A 19,805-nucleotide genomic window follows, 5' to 3' on the forward strand; every position below is an offset into this window, starting at 1 on the left:
ATATATTTAATAATATTATTTATTTAATATATTATTATTTAATATATTTAATAATATTATTTATTTAATATATTATTATTTAATATATTTAATAATATTATTTATTTAATATATTATTATTTAATATGTTATTACATGTTTTCAAAAATTAAACTACCAAACGCAGTTTCAGTTTTTTTTAAAATTGAAATCAATCTCTGAATAAAATTACCAAACGCATTTCAGAAATAATTTCAAAATGAAAATGTTTTCATTTCTATTTTCATATAGAAAACAAAATCATTTTGGAACCAATTCCAAACGCACCCTATAAGGCTACATCCACCACTTCATCTTCTACTGCCTCGAGAAACAACCGCGATTGTTGAGCTTGGAGGCTATCATGAATTCCTACAAACATAAAAAGTGTTGATCAATGCATGGGCGATCCAAAGGCATCCGAGTTCATTGGACCAACCCGAGGACTTCATACCCGAGAGATTCCAAAACAGCACTCTTGATTTTAAAGGACTGGACTTTGAATTTATTCCGTTTGGTTTTGGAAGAAGGGGATGTCCAGGCTTGACATTTGGAATTACTAGTACTGAATATTTGATTGCCAATCTTTTGTATTGGTTTGAATGGAAGTTATCGACGGAAGACGGTGGAATTTTGCCGGAGGAATTGGACATGAGTGAGGTTTATGGACTTACTGTTTATAAGAAAGTTCATCTTCGTCTTGTACCAATACCGTATTTTCCTTGATCGAGCATATGATCAAGTGCAGATGATGTGTATACCTTTTCATCTCCTTCTGCCAATAAATTCAGATGAAATTGGTGATCTATTCTGCCTCAGTATACTCTCTCCATGTTTTGTTTTTAATAAATTGTGTTATTATCACTAAATAAATCCTTAATAAGGTAAAGGTCTCTGAATTATTTAGTAGGCGATAACTTAGTTCTAAGACTTATGGGATGTTTGGTTGGAGGATTCAAACCATGATTTGAATCATGATTCATTGTTCGTTACAGTGTTTTCTTTCACAAAAAATACATGTAAATCAAAAATAATTCTACTCACATGATTCTAATCCATGAATCAAACGTCGAAAAAAAAAACCAGAGAGATAGCACGCCTTTAAATTTGTTGCAAAAATAATAAAATTTAATAGATGACAATCTGGTCTCAAAATTTGTTGTTTGAGGAAAAAAAAAAATCCACGTACCTTTAAATTTGTTACAAAAGGGGGAACATATTACTTTCGAATGTGATGACTTTTCAACCGATTTGGGCGGAGCCCACACTTTTGGAAGAAAAAAGAAAATGCCACCAACGATTTTTCACCCATGTGAGCCGAGCCCACAGTTTTTAAAGAAAAAGAAAAAGGCACCGAATGGTGCCTCGTGATCTAAAATAGGGGATGTTTGGTGGAGGGATTCGTTTCCTGATTCGAATCATGATTTATAGTTCGCTATAGTATTTTTTCTCACAAAAAATTCACGTAAATTGAAAATGGTTCGAATCACATGGTTTGAATTCTTCAACCAAACGTCCTCTAAAGGTTCGGTGCTAACAAATGAGGAAAGCCAGTTGTTTTTCGCAGCTGGCTCACACGGAAAAGGTGAGAGGGGTTCAATATAAATGGCCCCCTCCTCCTTAGTTCATTTCAAGCATTCCAGTGGCAAAGAATAGAGAGAGCCGCTGAGAGAGAGTTTTTTTGTGTGCCTACAAAAGTATTTTCCTCGTAAAGAGTTTGGGTAGATTACCACACTTGTGAATGTGAGGGAAAATAGTGAGATTGCCACACTTGTGAGTGTGAGAGAAGTTTTTGTTGAGAGTATTCCTCAAGTTATTGCTAAAACTTGAGAGATTGTTGTATACATACTATTGTTATTTCAAAAATAGTAGAAAATAGACCCATATGAAAAGCTTAAGAAAGTATATAGGCCAATTTTTAGTTATAGAAATTAATATGCCGTAATTTATCAAGTTATGGTTCATAACCAGATAAGTTATGGACAAACTTGTCAAGTTATGGTTCATAGCCAGACAAGTTATGGACAAAAACTGTGAATTATGAACAATAACTTGTCAAGTTATGGTTCATAACCAGACAAGTTATGGAAAAAAATAATAATAATTTGGCCTATTTATTAACTTATGTAAACCATTGGCCTATTAATTTTAATTCATCTCAAGTCTTTACTTATTTTTCTCTTTCTCCCTTGTTATAGTGAAAGTTATTGCTGTCGTTTTTTCCCTTTTAAATTAAAAGGTTTTTCACGAGATAAAATTCTTGGTGTCCATTTTATTTTTTTATATAAATTAGATCCTAAAGGGGAATTAGAATTTCATTTATATTCCCAACAATTAGTATCAGAGCGCTAGCATCAGTTATTCTTCAGAAATAAGAGGGTAGACTTTTTCATTAATCCGGTTGTTTTTTCATCTTTCGTTATTTTTTTATTTTTCTTATTTTTATATTCTTTAGGTTCTTCCATTTTTGGGTGGTGGTAGTGTGTTTTCTTTAGGTTGTAATTTTGATGTCAGCCACTTTGACTGTCTTGCCGATATTTACCTCTTGTAATTATTCTTATAATATAAAATTGAAAAAAATATTACAATAATTTTTTTTATTTTCAAAAAAAAAATTCTTATAATATTTTTTTCAATTTTATCGAGTGGGAAGATTAGACATAGTTAATGCATGTATATAACATGTGTAGTTTTACAAGCATACATCCGATTCGTGAGGATTGAGGCTCCTTTTTTTAGTGAACAGAATAGCGTGAAGAATCTAGAGTCGATAATATCCAGAATTCTTTGTTCTTCTCATCGAAACGTCTATTAAGTATAATTCGTGAGGATCAGAGTTAAGAGTTGACACGTACACATATAACTTTATTTTGTGTTTTATAATCAGGCCGAAATGTATGTCTATAGCATATAATTCGTAAAGATCGAGGGCTAGAATTAATTTATAATTAACATCGAGAATAATTTACTTGTTTTTCTCGCTGAAAAGAACGTACGACCACAACAATAATTTTAAACCAATATCAAAGGTATCTTTATAAATTTGTCGTTATAAATCAATATTGCACATAGTTGATTATGGAAATCATCGTCCTGTTCCGAGAACCAGTTAAAGAATCCTAATATAACGGGCAAGAGGTCATTAAATATTAACGACAAATTACCCAACTACAGATATGGAACAAGTTTTTTAAAGAGTATATGAAAGCAAACATGTCTTATAAGAATGGAAACTTCAACTCATATTTTCTTATAGCCACTAGGAAGAAGAAAGCGTAAGTGAAATCAATAAAATGTCTTTTTGGTACTCCCAAGTAATAAACTTGACCAAAACCTCGCACCCCTTGTTCCTTTTCTCTATTTTCATCCTACCTTTCGTTTTGTTCATACGAAAAATTAGATCACGTGCAAAATCCAACTTTCCACCGTCACCACCTGGGTTACCGATAATCGGGAACCTTCACCAGCTCGGTACCCAAGTGCACCGCTCTCTCCGAGCACTCTCCGACAAGTATGGCCCTCTTATGCTCTTGCATTTGGGCCAAGTGCCAACTCTAGTCGTTTCATCTCCCGAAATGGCAGAAGAAATTGTCAAGAAACACGATATCGCCTTCTCAAATCGACCTAAAACCACCGCAGCCAACATCTTTTGTTACGGATGCAAAGACTTAGGCTTTGCTCCATACGGTGAGCATTGGAGACAGTCTCGGAAACTTCATGCTCTTGAGCTTCTTAGCCTTAAGAGAGTGCAACAATTACACTTTGTGAGGGAAGAAGAGACAGCTTTATTAGTTGAGCGCATACGCAAAGCTTCTAGTCGTGGTGATTCCGTAAATGTAACCGACATGGTTACTGGAACCTCCAACAATGTAGTGTCTAGATGTATTCTTGGACAGAAATTTGAGGAAAAAAATGGGGAGAGTAGTTTTGGAGATCTAACAAGAAGGGTGATGATAGATTTTATGGCCTTTAGCGTGGGGGATTTCTTCCCTAAACTTTGGTGGATCGATGTTCTTCGAGGGTTTATGGGTCGTTTGAACAAGAGTTTTAGAGAATTCGACACTTTCTTTGATAAGGTTCTTGAAGAACGTAAGGCAGTTCACCGGGACACTGATTCGAAAGACTTTGTGGATATTCTTCTCGGACTTCAAAAGGATAAGACGCTCGATTTTCCGCTCACTCAAGACAACATAAAAGGATTCATGATGGTTTCTCTCTCCCTTCTCTCTCTCTAATCACGCATACACATACAAATTTTCTTTTTTTCATTTTAAGAATTTGAACGAGTTAGACATGAAATTAACGCTAACGCGCAAATGTTAATACATGGTTTTTTAATTTCAAACTTTATATGCATGCATGATTAATTTGTATGAATGATTGCAGGACTTGTTCGTTGGTGCAAGTGATACTACTTCGACGACACTCGAATGGTTAATGGCAGAGCTCGTGCGAAATCCGGGAGTGATGAAGAAAGCTCAAGAAGAAGTTAGAAGAGTGTGGGGAAATAAACCAAAGATTGACATGAATGAGATACATCAAATGCAGTACTTAACATGTGTCATCAAAGAAAATCTAAGACTACATCCTCCTCTTGCTCTTCTGATAGCCCGAGAAACTTCTGAGGCCGTTGACATTGCCGGCTACAAAATTCCTTCAAAATCGACGGTTTTCGTCAATGCGTGGGCGATCCAAAGGAACCCGAGTTTGTGGGAAAAACCGGAGGAGTTTATTCCCGAGAGGTTCGAGAATAACCCAGTTGATTTCAAAGTATGGCAAGATTTCCAATATATCCCATTTGGTCTTGGAAGAAGGGGATGCCCCGGCTCCGCATTCGGGCTTGCCAGCACCGAATATATCCTTGCCAACCTTCTATACCATTTTGATTGGAAGTTGTCTGATGCTAATTCATCGCCACAAGATTTGGACATGAGTGAAGTTTATGGTCTTACCGTTCAGAGGAAAGTTCCTCTTAAACTTATACCAGTATCCTACACCCCTTGATAATTTCTTTTGAGGAAATATTCTATGTACTGCCTATGTATGTTGCGTTGTCCTCTTGGTGCGCTGTGCTGTTGGTGTAAAATATGCATCCTCTGTATCTCTATAAGTTGTCAATAAATTAAAATGAAACTAGAGTGCTTCGTTTTTAGAAATTATTTTCCGGGTAACTAAGGGCTCGTTCTTTTAGAGTTAACTTGAGTATAATTCTTGAGTTGAATTTGAATTATAACTTGAGTTGAACTTGTAACTTGAGTTTGTGTTTGGTTATGTACATTTGAGTTATGATTTGAGATAAGAATCTTTTTGAGTTTGTGTTTGAGTGAGTCAAAACTTGAATTTGTATTTAGATAGCATTTTAATAAAAACTCAATGTTGATGAAAAATTTTAATAGAGTATATGGGTCGTGTTTTATTCGTCTTTTTATTGTCAACGCATAAAAAAAATCATCTCAATCAGAATTAAAACGAAAAAATTATAGCATTTTTAAGAATAGAAAAAATATTATTCGTTAATTTGAGTTCGAGTTTCTAAACTCGAGTTAAAGGGAAAACTTGAACTCGAGTTTTAGTCCTAAACTCGAGTTTAAACTTAAAAAAACATGAACTCGAATAAAGTTATAACTCGAGTTATCTTTTTTTGAGTTTTTCACTCAAAAGAACAAGCCCTTAGACTTATTTTTAGTTTCCAAAACTGAAAAAAAAAATAATTTAATTTAGGTCCGTTACTTTTAAAATGTCTCTAGTAATTCTTTGATCTACTAAATTGTCCTAAATTAGCTGTTTTTATCCATCCAACTGTTCGTTAATGGTCTCCACGAAAAAAAGGTATTTTTTTTTCTTAACAAGCGTGTCCTAAGATATAAATGTCTCGTTCATTTCACCGATTCGAGTTTAGAATTCAAGTTTTATTATAATAAAAAGCTCTCAGAAACAGTTACATTTAACTTTTTTACTACAGTAAAAAACTCTCACATAAAATCACATCTCAACTCAAATGAACGGGACCTAAAATTGTTTGTAATTATGGTTCAATTAAAGACGGCGTTAGATTTTGAGAAATATTTACCCATGTGCGCCTCACGTGACCTACTAATGAGGTTAGTGGGCGTCATTTTATCCTCCCCTGTGGTAGCCATTTTTAACGAGAAACCTAAAAGGAATGAAGTTTGGGATTTAGGCTAGGGATTTGGTCTGGCTTGTTCAAAAATGAGCGCCATCAGCTCCAACTCCACCGGAAATCCGCCGGCTCTTCGCTTCTGCCTGACGCCGACTCGGGTTTTGACATCTTGGATGGGGACAGACCCTGGGTGGAGATTCCGAACTTCGTGGCCAGGTGGTAAGTTTGAAGTTTTCATTTGATTGGGTAACCCTAAACTTTAATGGGTTTGTTGGATTTTCCAGATGGTAAATTTGTGATTCGCCATCAATTTTCATTGTGATATAGAATTTTTAGTTATTAGAACGATTACACTAGATTACACTCAAGATATTTAGACTCTTCTTGTAAGGTGTAAAGATATAGATGGGGTATCCTTCGTCTTCTCATTCTTTGTTGTCCTTGCCATCTATTTCAAAATGCAAACGATTTTCTCACTAAGCAAAAGAAACTTGGTTCAACGCAAGGCTAGTATTTCTGTTTGCTTTTGAACTGTAAATTCACTACTAAAGTTTTTTTTTTTTTTTTTTTTTTTACTATGGTTATTATTTAAACTCTAATAAAACTTAGCCGTATTTATTTAAACTCAATTTGTTTTGCACATTTCCAGCCTTTTTATGTGAGTATCTCACTAATTAAGCACGATTTGCTTTAAATAATAAGGTGAAGTGAAAAAACAAGCTGAAACACTAGTTTCTCTGTCTTTGACTATGGTATTTATTTATTTAAGTTCTAGTTTAAGCCTAATCTTATTTATTTAAACTTAATTTTTTTGCACGCTCACAACCTTCTTATGTGAGAATCTCACTAATTAAGCACTATTCGCTTTAAATAATGAGCGTGAAGCGAGAAAACAATTTAAAATACTTTTTTCTCTATCTTTTTTATGGTATTTATTTATTTAAGCTCTAGTTAAGTTTAGTCTTATTTATTTATACTCCATTGATGGGTTTTCACGATATATCAAATTCAAAAACCTTATTAAGATAAGATCATGGTGAGTATAATGGATAAACAAGAATCGTATCTGCAGAGGATTGAGTTTAATCAATGAGTTACTAATATTGTTAAATGAAAATATAAATAAAGAGGATTTCAATTAATTAATTAAACTAAATAAAATAAAATAAAACTTTAAATAAATTGTTTCAAGTTTAGGCCCTGTTCTTTTCGTTGATTCGAGTTTAGAATTCGAGTTTTGCTACAGTAAAAAGCTCTCAAAAATAGTCACATTTTTTTTTTACTACAATAAAAAACTCTCACACAACATCACATCTCAACTCGAATTAACTTCCATTTATACTTTCCCCTCCAAAGTTCTCCATGGAAAAATAAAATATGATAGCTCCCATTTATACTATTTTTTCTTCTAATTTCCCTCCCTCCTATTTCTTGCCTAAAAAACATACTTTTTATTTTTCTCCTAAATCCATCCACCTTCTTCTCACTTTTCTCCTTGAACGAAACATGAGCTATAGCCTTAAAGTTTTGCCGGCATTACAAGATTTGACACTTCTAAACAAACCGACAGCTGTTTTCTGTTAATGAGCTCGCGTAAAATCAGCCTCACATTGTTGACTCTTCTGGTAAGCCAATCAGCACGGGATTATTCAGCACTTTTTCGAGTGTTTCTTCAATTTTAGTTCTTATTATTAATTAGACCGTGAACCTGGCCTGGCCTTAAGGGAAAATACTCTTGATTCATAATTTTTTTAATTAAATAATTATACTGATAAAGGATATTTATTAAAAATAAGAAGTAAAAATTTTTAGTCACACACTTTTAAGGGTAAATTCTCTATTTTTTTCAATATTTTCTTCCAAATATTACTCTTACTAATTGCTTTTTTCCTTCATCGTTACACTTTCACTAAACTATGCTAAAAATTCATGCGAAAAAAAAAAAAGAAAAAGGGAAGAAACCATCCAATACAAAATACTCGTATCATTTTCCACTTATCTTTCTTATTTTTGTAGAACTTAATGTTGAAGTACTTATTCATTATTATCGCATGTTTTTAACGCAAGATCTACTCAAAACTATGTTAAAATGATTAACTATGCAGAATCTCGTATGGATGAAACGGTTCGAAACAGAACCTCGTCGCATATCGGCATATCCATATTGATATTTGTGTATAATATGAATTGAGATCATAACAACAAAGATTGTAACTTTATAATAATGATCAATGTACAAAAATTTAAAAATGGAACCGTGAATAATTAATATAAAAAAAATAAACAAATCATAATATTATGAAAAACTTAGAGATTTAAGGATAAACTATTATGTAAATTACTTCCTTTTTTTCTTTTTCCTTTTTTTTTTTTGTGCCAACCATAGCATGATACACCATAAAACGTCCTTTTATTCTGGTACGGCATAGAATCAACAAATACAGTCATTAGTATTGCCCCAACTGGGCGCCTCAGTCATTCAATAAGACTTGCACTATATATTAGATATCTATACAGATGGAACAAGATCTTTTGATATCTCGTTTCATTCCATCACTATATATCTGAAGACTTTCAGGTATAATCACTAATGAAATTAAATAGAACTTGAGAAGGCTTTTATTCGACAAAACTTGCGACAACAAAATCTCTGGGAAGCCAAAGCCGCCATAGAAGACGGCCTCTTTCAGATTTTGGAATGTGTGCTTGACTTGACGGCTTGTCTAAATATTAGCAAGCCATTATCAGTGTCGTTTCTGAGCAAGTTTGCTTCAAAGTTCAACTCAATAACAATTATCTTCTATTGCTGTGTGGTTGGAGGATGTCAGTAACTAGCTTCTCTGGCAGTTTTTTAGCGGCCTGCGAAAGAACTCAAGAAGATCAGTGAATCTAGAAACTTAAGAACCTAATAAGCTGAGGAAGTGATTTGGGAGAGAGAAAGTAACCTGAAAGTGTCTCATATGCAAGATTGGTTCACACCCAACGTCTGCGACCAATTTTCCATTCGGGGTTTGAAATTTGAATCGCTGAGCCTCATATGGGCTAAGGCTGTTTGTCTCATCAGGAAGATGGTCGCAAACTTTTAGGAGGGAAGTGAGAGAATTCATCTGCAGATTGTAGAAAAACTTGTCAGTTACAAAATTCAAACATGAACTCAAGGCGATTATGGCTTCACTGAGATCCCATACAAGCCAAACTTTTGCCTACATTGTTTCATCCTTAATTCTCATGTCATGAACATCTTTGCCAATTTCTAGTTGTAGTTGTAAAGTTATCATGTCTGTGTTCTTGGATGCACACCTCCAAATTCACACGTACAATATATGTGTATGTATTTAGTTTATAAAGTATCACCGCAAATCGCCTAAAAAGAAAGAGAGAGATATAATGTGCTAACCTTCATGTATGGACAAGATGCGCAGCCACCGTGAATAGAGCATCCTTCCCCACTAGCAACTCCAGGTATCACAGGTAGTATGACATCACCCATTTTGATCGATTTGAGGTCTGCGGATGAACTTGATGATGTTTTCGTCATTGAGTCTGATGAAACCGGAAACACAATCTCTACCTTAACTTTATCTCCACTTTGAGATGAATTTAGCAGACCACGAACTGCTGCAACAATTGAAGTCACCATTCCTGATTCTGTTCCTAACACAAATTGGAGGTGGTCCTTGACATTTCTATCTAAAGCCGCTTGAACCCTTTGTTTTATGAAATCTAGTATGTTTTGGGTAGAACCTACTACCCCCATTCCTCTTCTCTTTGCTTCCATTGCCAAAGAAAACATTTCCCCAGGGACCTCAAAATGAGCAGTTAAGAAGGCGTCCGAGTACATTTCATTTATCTTCTCCACAACTTCATGTCCAAACAGGTGATGTACTATGCACGTTCCGTCCTATACAAGGATACCATATGATCAGTAAATGAAACAATGGGAACAATATAGTAACAGAGACTATGAATAAACGGAGACAAAAAGGTGCTTCCTTTTTTCTTTTTTGTTCTTGCCAAGTGATAGAGAGTTGGTTAAGTCACGGTCAAAACTACGTGCTCAAAGACGTCATGGATTTACCAAAAGATGAAGTAAAAATACCTCGTAATAATGCAGGCGAGGTAGCAATGATTTTATGGAGTCCCTATTGTGTTCTGGGTGTATCTCAGCAATTTCGTCATCAGCCATCTTAGTCATCTGCTGGAACAATTCCACAATATTTGCACCCATGTATGAATCAGGCCCGTACCATACGTGTAAATCTGGAACTTGTGCAAAAGCCTGAGGAAGCAAAATGCTTGGCATTAGCTAGAGTAAAATAAGAAAAATTGGGTATCGCAAATCACTCAACTGATTATTTGGAGAAATACAAAATATAAAACGTGAATGAGAAGCTCGTGCCTCAGAGCACCACGAACCTGTAATATGGTTTGCACGACATTTGAAGAAGTACAGGTTATTGTTGGCACAAGCTCGTGAGCAAATGCTTTTGTCTCTAGTGCAGTATTTATATAGACAACATGCAACGAAGGAGGCGCATTAGAAGCCGCTTCAAGATAACTCATGTAAGAAGGGGTGGCAGCAGCATCTGCCAAAGAACAACCAATACGTTCATTTGACATCCTGTACACACCAACCTGAACACAAACAAACATAGAAAGAAACAGAATTATGACCTATGGTGTAGCACCGATATTGATAAACAATACCATTTCCTTTTTTTCCCATTTTCCTTGTCCACTAGTGACCATAAGTTTGCCCATATGCAACTAGACCAGCATTACCAAACCTCACTCATCTCATAGGACCACTCCCATGCTCTCCAACAAAACTACGATGTTAAACACTAAGAAACTAGAGTAACATGTGATCTGCTCAACAAACCTCATTCCACAATTTCCTAGTGTCCATATTTAAATGACAAGACGTGACCAACTCAAAAGGCGTACCTCCGGAAAACCAGCCTGATCGAGAATTGCACGAACATTTTCAGACATGAAGTCGACACCCAAAACCGTGATGAATTTGCATCCAGCCTTCGCCATCTTCACAGCCGAATCTGCCATTACCAGCGAATCAGATATATGGATGTGAGGCCACTGCTTCTGTGCAGCAGTTAGCACGCCTTGAACTTCAGGGTCCATGTAGAAATGTGCAACCACCCCAATTTTCTTCTCTTTTAACAGGTTGACCAGTGCTTGAACCTTAATCTCATCAGGAAATAAAAACCTCGCCTGCAATTAAAATCAATGAAACTCTCGATTTTAAAAACACTGCACCAACTTAATATAAGAAGCAGTAATCGAAACAATCATCAGTTTTTTCCTTTTCTTCTCTCTAATAAGGCGGCATTCCAAGTTAACATAAAGTATATTATGCCGTGTAGCGTATTGTCCACATACTAGAATGATATAACTAAAGACACCATTTTCCAAAGACTTCTTAGACTTCTAGGGCCTACCAATTACCAACCCACCTAGCTGCTCAACCAATGGTACACAAATATTAGTGGAAGAATCTATGGTACATCCCATTTTTTGGCAAGTTTTAACAACGATGAAAAACGACACGAGCTGTTGAAAACTATTTTAGTTAAAAGCGGACAACTTTCCCTTCGATAGCTACGATCCTCTCTTTTTATCATCCCGTGGCTGAAAATTGGGCTGCATGATACATCCAAAAATCCATACATTTCACCAATATTACTTAAGCACACCAAGATCAACAACCCATAATAAATCCATGTTTCTCATAGCGACAGCAAACCTTAATCCTACTACATTTTCACGCAGTTGTATTCAAAATTAGACAGGTTTCTCACTACTACATTTAAAAAGCAAAAACAGAGCAACCCAAATAAGAACACAAAAACGACAACAAAAACCCCACCTGAGCTTCGGCGTAGCTCCCTTTAGCGGAAATCCCATCGGCGGCGACGACCAGCGAAGGGAACAGATCAATCGGAGCCTTCCCTTCTCTCTCAGCAACCAAAGCTCGAGTCTTTTTCTGCATGTTGATCAAAACGTTATGCCAAGTATTGACTCTAGACCTCTGACCACCAGGAATCCCCACGTTCAGATCCCCCAAATCTTCGGTCTTCACCTCCAGAACCTCCTCTGGCGACGCCCCGTCGAGCGCCGAGACCAAGCAGTAGCAGAACCCCCTGGTGATCTCGGAGTCGCTGTCGGTGGCGAACCTCATCCGTCCATCGCCGCCCAGGCTCGCCTCCAGCCACACCTGGGCCGTACACCCCATGACTCGGTTCGAGTCGACCCGGGCCGATCCGGCGAGCGGCGGCAGGAGGCTGGCGGAGTGCAGCAGCTGCTCGACCCGCTCGATCGGCTCCGGAAGGGCGCGGAACTCCGCGGCGAGGCGGCGGAGCTTATGAAGCGCCAGCTCGGCGGTCTGCGACGGAGAGAAGGTCACCGCCGAGCACGAGAACGACGACGGCGGCGGCGGCGGGGTGTTGAAACTCTGAACGCATTTGAGGGTTCTGAAGATGCGGAATTTAGGGGATTGGAGCTTGAAAAGATATGGCGGTTTAGGGCTGGCGTCAAGATTCGGGGAGACGGAGAAGAAAGGTGAGGAGGAAGAGGAGAAAGAGGAGGAGGTGGCTCTAACGGCGATGGTTGCGAAGGAGGAATCCATGGGAGAGGTTGTAGAGAGAGAGAGAGGGAGAGGAGTGAGAGTCTAGAGAGAGAAGGTTGTAGAGAGAGAGAGAGAGAGGGGGAGAGGAGTGAGAGTCTAGAGAGAGAAGGAATACGGAGAGAGAGAGAGTGCAAAGGAGAAGGGTTAAATGAATGAGAAGAGTGGAGAGGAGGGAAGGAAGGAAGAGACAGAGGAAACCAAAACTCGGCGCGCATTCAATATATAGTACTCTTAATGCAAAATTATTTACTCCTTAAGTTTCGGAAAAATATGCATACTAGATGATGGGCCCGTTGTTGTGCATCGCCAAGGAAGCCCCATCTTCTTTGAAGAGAGAGAAAAAAAAAAACAAAAAGTTAATTTCACTTTCCGCCCAACTATTGTATGTTTCTTGTCGACCTTAAACTTCAAAACGTTACAAATTGCACCACGGATTATGCTGCTTGTTTTATATGTGGCCGTACGTTTAAGACTCAATATAATCAATCGTATGATGCTCGCATACTCGGGGGATCAATATCATATTGCTGTGCGGTTAACAATATTTGGAAGCAAGTAGATTTTTGATAAGTTTATATATATATATATATATATATATATATATCAAAAACTGTTAGTGAATACGAGAAGTATAATTTTAAGTGTTTAATAAATTATGTATTAAAATTATTGTGGAATTGTATAATAATTAAAATAGACTTATTTAATACGTATATTTATAATATAAGTTTTTATTTTTTAGTTTTAAGGTCAACATTCATAATATTTTTACACCAAATGGCACGTAGTTATACAATCACATGTAATATTTGTTTATATTATGTATTTGTTAAGCCGGTTTTGTTCTTTTGAGATTGTGTATATTATCAAGCTTTCTTATGAACAATTTTAGTAACACAGAACAAAGGAAAAAAAGGTTGAAGAAAGTAGTGAATTCCCCAATGAATAATTAGTATAACGTGAGTTCAAGTTTGGCTAAGCGACAACAAAGGCCAGTATATATGAACTGTGAAGAACACGAACAGAGTAGTTTTTTTTTTTTTTTTTTTTTTTTTTTGGGGGGATATTAATAAGAACACAAATAGAGAGTTGAGAAGGTGATTGGAACCCCTTGCAAAGCTTTTGTCACCACACGTGTACTTGATGAGAAAGGATCCGAAAAGAACAAGAAAGTTCCAAGAGGGAGAGAATATGGCCCTTTTCTATAAGCCAATTTCCCCACTTGTATTTGGCTTATAAGAATCCAGAAAGCCACAATAAAGGATGACCACTTTTAAACCAATACCAACAAAAAGAAAAGAAAAACGGTGTCCCTTATACACACAATTGTCACTTTCTTATTGTGTGCAATGATTTTATGCTCTCTTTGACCACCCAAATCATTTCCACCAGAAACTTTTAAAATTTTGTTGTTGCGTGGGAAAAAAAGGAGTGAATGCATATATGCTCGTTGGAATAATATTGTGGTGGCTCATAGTGCAATTTGTGGTCTATGAAACACCAAGAAAGTATCCCAATAGTATTGGATTTACTCATAAGTAAGCTTAAAGGTCCTTTTGAAAAGTGTATTTGAATCATAATTTGAGTTTTGATTCAAATTCTTGAATATTTCATTCACTGAAAAATATTCACTGAGAATTAATAGCATAATTTGGCCCTTCTCCAAACTTTTATTCACTGAAAAAATTTTAATCGACGATAGTGACCGGCACATAATGACAAAGTGAGGTTTAAAGGTGGATGGAAGAAGAAAAGTTCATTTGTCATTCCTATACATTGTCATAGTCATAGAAAATTAGAAACGGATCAAGTGGTCCACGAACTTTCTTGTTTCTTGTTAGACTCCCAAGAAGCGTAGAAAAGTTATGGCTGCGGTCTTCCACTAGCACATAGAAAGTGTAGACAGTTGGTGGAGGTTGACATAGATATGGGTTCGCCTCTCCTAATCCCTAGGGACCAAAATTGGAATAGTTTCTTTGAATAACATGGCCCTGACGTTATCACTAACGTTATGTACAGTATTTCTGTAACTAAATATAAAAAGACATACTCTCTCTCTCACCTTTCAACTCTCTCTCTTTCTCAAGAGGTGCGGCCAAATTTCGAGTTTGAGATCCCTTTCCTAGTGCTGGAGTTTGGCACCACCAATGGCTGGTCGCCGAACTCTCAACCCTTAAGACAATAGTTAAGGTCATACGGGTCTACGATTGGCTGTTGACATGCGTGGTCCATGAGCGATGGTGCTGTAGCTCTGGTGAGTTGGAGTATGGTGGCGTCTTTACTCTAGGGTCTCAGCCCCCTCGTCGATATGGTTCAAGGGAGGGGCGATGGGTGTCTTAGGGGCGACTGGTGTTGGAAGTGGAGGCATGGCGGATTCTACCGGTGTGAGGAGCATGAGGTTTCCGACGAATTTCTAGTGTCGAGACCTCATTTAGGTTGCTTTCGTTTTGTTTTCGTCGCCAATAGTTGCGATTTTTCTACAGTGACTTTGCTCAAATACTATAGTGGTTGACTTGTTGCCCACTTTTCTTCTCATTTGGCTTAGGTCATTTATAGTTTTTTTTAGTATTTTATTAATTTTAATAAAGGTGTTGTTTCGTTATGTTTATGTATTATAATAATGGAGATGGTCTCCTCACATTTCAATTTTTTTTGTGTGTCACACCCGTATGAGTTGTTTGTTGACAGTATGTATACTCGTTTACGACAAGAATTATTTTTAGGTCACGTCGCTTCTGTCTCCAGTATCCGGGGTTTGATTTTGGTCGATTAGTTTTATCCATCAATTATAGGGGTTTTTTGTAACGAGTTTTAATCGCGTTCGATTTTGTTTGTACTGAGCGGGTTTTTTTCCGTTGAGTCTCGACACTTGTGTTGGCCCCTACGCTTCATCCGTCTTCATTGAGGATCCAATTAATGTGCATGGTTGAAATCCCTCGTAGTTGGTGATCACTATTATTAAGTATGTAATATTACAACTTTGGAATGAATTTTCCCTTAAAAATATAAAAAAGACATATAAAGTTATGTCACACTTGAACAAAATGAAATTTAATGTTAGCATAGAAAATTAAAAATAGTATGCAGAATGTTGCGACTGCCGAAGACATTCCTATGATCTTTTTATTAATATACTTTTCACCCCCCCTAGTCCTTTGTGGTCAAAATGGTTCAAAGGTCCAAAAGTAATGATGGACAAATGAACTGTTTAAATCCAATGATATGAATATAACATGCTGAAGAATATCTTTTTGGCACAATCTAGGATTAATGAGCTCTTTTTTGTCTCCCAGCATTTACTTTGCCTAGTCTGTCGTTTTCCTTTAATGGCTGATTTTGCTGCTGCAATTATGGTTTTGGAGAAAAGAAAAATTACACAGGGATGGTGGCAAAGATTTTGATATATATTTTTTCAGCCATCATTAACATTTGCTTTGACATTGTCGTAAAGAAGATGATTGCTGATCATTAAAAAAATCAAGCACTTGATCATGTATGATTTTTCTCTTTTGGACTTTTGACTAATTTAATCAAATAACTATTTTCGTCTATATCCTTGTATCTTCACCCTTTTTTTAATATTTGCATGTACCTCCACTATTCCTCTTTGAAGACTATTCAAAGAATTCTGAAGCCTCTTTTTTTTTTTTTTTTGGTTCTTTACCTTTGGAAAAGATGTATTCTAAGAAAGCAAAATATTATCTGTCGTAGCTTAGCTTTTTTTTTTTTTTTTTTTTTTTTAATTTTCTCGGAAGATGTCTACCTTTTAGTCTCCATGTGCCTCTCCATCACCTTCGCCTTCATCTTCTATTCACACCAATATTACTTTCTATAATTTCGTCAATATCCAATGTCTCTCACGAAAGACAAATGCCCTAAAAGCATAGGGATATCCTCACCCACGGCTGAATAGCTTTTTCATCATGCCACTTGTTGATGAATTATATTAGGGTTTAATTAGAGAGTAACATGCCACGCAATTCAATGAAGTGTGTCTTATTAGCATGTACTCATGGAAAAATACGATCTGATTTATCAGTTTTACCATTTTCTTTCTCGTTTACTTCTGCTGGACTGAATATTATATATGTCACTAAGGCTAATGAAGGAACTGAGAATAGCACATTTTCAGGACTTAATGCATTTTTTACACATAAAAAAATTACTTAAAGAATTAGTGAATAGTGATTAACAATCTGCTTGGAACTTGGCAAGTACTTCTAACGTCACAAATAAAAAAAGAAAAAAAAAAGAAAAATTAAAAATGTGGGTAATTATATTCTGAACGAACAGAACTAGAACTTGTTATATAACTTAAAACATGACTAATTATGATCACGTAAATTTGGAGATGTATTTTGAGTTTCTAGTGGAATGATGCTAAGTTTACGCAAACGGATTTTCAGTTTTTATTCTTTATAACTGACAATGGAAAGAGGCAACATTTAGTGATAAGCAACAACTAGAAAAACATAGACAACATTAAGATAAATTCCGACAAGATTAACGCTCAAGATGAAAAAGAATGAATTATCGGCACAAGACGAAGAGGAACTTTCCTGCGAATGACCAGCCCGAAACTATCACTCATGTCAAATTCCTCCACAGTTTGGCCAGGAGGCAACTTCCAGTCAAACCAGCAAAGCAGATTAGCCAACACATATTCCATTTCCGCCATTGCAAACATGATCCCGGGACACCCCCGGCGACCAGCGCCAAACGGGGTGAATTGGCTGTGCTGTCCTTTGAAATCAACCGCGTTGTTCGCGAATCTCTTCGGTACAAACTCCTCTGACCTCTCCCATAATTTGGGGTCCCTTTGAATAGCCCAATTATTGATCAGAACCCTTGTCTTGGGAGGAATGTCATAGCCTTCCAACTTAGTACCAACAATTGTCTCCCTAGTGATCACCACAGGAGTATGTAATCTTAATGTCTCTTTCACAACACATTTCAAGAACCCCATTTGATCAATGTCAGCCTCATCTATCTTTGATTTGTTCCCCACAACTCTTCTCACCTCTTCTTGGACTTTCTTCATCATATTTGGATTCTTCATAAGCTCTGCCATTGCCCATTCCATGACTGATGCATTGTTATCCGTTCCACCTATAAACATATCCTTCAATAAAGAAAAATAAGTCTAATTAGTATCAAATATCATTACCGGCCGCACATGTTTCTGAACATTAAATCTGATTAAACTTACATCAAAATTAATAAGTAGGCAAAATAGACAGAACATAACGGAGTCCTATTTCCATAACGTCCCAAAGAATTCTCAACATCTATTTAAGTGTTTGTAAAAGAGATAAAGAGAATAAAGGGTACCAGTAGAATTGCTTTAAGGTTATCTCGAGTGAGATTGATGTCAAGCTGGCCATCTTTCTGAAGATGGAGAAGAATGTCCACAAGATCTTTCTCTTCAGATTGGTCACCCATTCTCTGCTGATGTTCTTCAATTACTTGATCGAGCAGACCATGAAATGCTTTGGCTGTTCTTTTGATTCTTGCATTGAGTCCTGTAAGAACATCAAGCCATCCCAAGTAAGGAACAAAGTCTTCAAAGTTAAATGCTCCAATGAGTTCCATTGCCTTCCTCGCTAAATCTCCGAAACTCTCACTGCCGTCGACCCTCGCGTACTTCTGACCAAGCGCAGATCTTGAAACTATGTTGTTTGCTATGTTGACAAACATCTCGCTTAGATCAACAAAGGCACCATCTTGGCAACAATGCCGGCGAACATTCTCTATCATCTCTGCAGCTTCTTCTTCCCTCACATGCCGAAAAGCCTGCACTCTTTTCGCGCTAAAGAGTTCAAGAACGCAGATCTTCTTCGTTTCTCTCCAGTACTCGCCGTATTTACAAAATGCTACATCGGTTGATTCGTAGAAGAGAGTGTTGGCGGCCTTGAATTGCGGACGGTTTTGGAAAACAGAATTGTTCAGGATCTCTCTTGATACCTCTTCAGAGGAAACTACAAGTGTAGGCACATTGCAAAAATGTACTAGCATTATAGGGCCATGCTTCTCGGAGAGATCTCGGAGAGATCGGTGAAGGTCTTTGCCTAGTTGGTGAAGATTTCCGATAATTGGCAACCTTGTAGGAGATGGAGGAAGATTGAGCTTTTGACCTCTAATGAGCTTAAACACACAAAAGGAGAAGAAGATGAGAAGAAGAGAAAATATGATGGGATTGAACAAAGTTGGAGAATCTTGGAGTTCTTGCCCCCATTCTTTGAACATAAGCAAAATTTTCAATGCCTCCATAATCTCTCCAGATTGAAGGGATTAGCAAATTTCAAGTGCTTTGGTAGACATTCATATGATGATATATGCTTCTTGGAAACCAACTCATAAAGTCAAGTCGAACGAAATAAAAATATAATTTTCTTGGAATCCGAATGCTTAAAAATTTAAAATAACAATATATATATATATATATAAAGTAACCAAAATAATTACGCATTCAGGTGCTTTTAAATATTAATAAAGATAAGATGTTATCATTCGTGCCTGCAAAGCGAGAAAAATAGGGAACTTTCAGCTTAATTTAAGGATAATATATTGTCACTTCTATGCATGTGGGCTTGTGTCAATGGATGTGCAAGTTTAAAATACGAAAGATTTCATTTTCTAAACGCCTGTGAATACACTCTACTATTGAGATTTGAGAGTCAAGGTTTCGAGCCGGATTTAGGTTTAGTTTGGTATTTCTATAGATCTTAAAAAAAATTACTTTTAGTTGTGCTGAAAGAAAAAGTAACTGTTATAAAAAGCAGTTGAGTATTTATTAAACTATAATTATAATAGTTGTGTTAATTCCAAAATCAGTGTAATAGTGTTTAGTAAATTATGAGATTAAATTGTTATAGATAGTTACAAATTACAACTATATTATAGTTATATAATTAAAATATAATATATATTTGATTATATTTAATATAATAAAAAACTATTATTATATAATATATTATATAATTATGGTATATAATATAATATATTATTAAAATAATAACT

General features: G+C 36.3%; 3 protein-coding genes and 1 pseudogene across 3 annotated transcripts; 2 read left to right on the forward strand and 2 right to left on the reverse strand.

The window, feature by feature from the left end:
* LOC21401923 overlaps positions 1-744 on the forward strand; it is a 2,680-nt pseudogene extending 1,936 nt beyond the window's left edge.
* A 2,487-nt stretch (positions 745-3,231) lies between these two features.
* Positions 3,232-5,022, forward strand: LOC21401924 (cytochrome P450 71A1). The gene is made up of 3 exons (XM_010104648.1): positions 3,232-3,293; positions 3,419-4,226; positions 4,405-5,022. Exons 1-3 carry the CDS (start codon positions 3,232-3,234, stop codon positions 5,020-5,022), a joined length of 1,488 nt encoding a protein of 495 aa, XP_010102950.1.
* Positions 5,023-8,527: 3,505 nt separating this feature from the next.
* LOC21401925 (quinolinate synthase, chloroplastic) lies at positions 8,528-12,855 on the reverse strand. Its single transcript, XM_010104649.2, has 7 exons — positions 12,027-12,855; positions 11,087-11,371; positions 10,556-10,774; positions 10,239-10,418; positions 9,537-10,040; positions 9,085-9,246; positions 8,528-8,998 (listed from the first exon to the last, which is right to left on the reverse strand). Exons 1-7 carry the CDS (start codon positions 12,783-12,785, stop codon positions 8,933-8,935), a joined length of 2,175 nt encoding a protein of 724 aa, XP_010102951.1. The 5' UTR covers positions 12,786-12,855; the 3' UTR covers positions 8,528-8,932.
* A 4,440-nt stretch (positions 12,856-17,295) lies between these two features.
* Positions 17,296-19,055, reverse strand: LOC21401926 (cytochrome P450 71A1). Its single transcript, XM_010104650.1, has 2 exons — positions 18,117-19,055; positions 17,296-17,907 (listed from the first exon to the last, which is right to left on the reverse strand). The coding sequence occupies exons 1-2, from the start codon at positions 19,053-19,055 to the stop codon at positions 17,296-17,298; spliced, it is 1,551 nt and encodes a 516-aa protein (XP_010102952.1).
* Between the last annotated feature and the right edge of the window lie 750 nt (positions 19,056-19,805).

Source organism: Morus notabilis, unplaced genomic scaffold (assembly GCF_000414095.1).
Source record: "Morus notabilis unplaced genomic scaffold, ASM41409v2 Scaffold333, whole genome shotgun sequence".
NCBI lineage: Eukaryota > Viridiplantae > Streptophyta > Magnoliopsida > Rosales > Moraceae > Morus > Morus notabilis.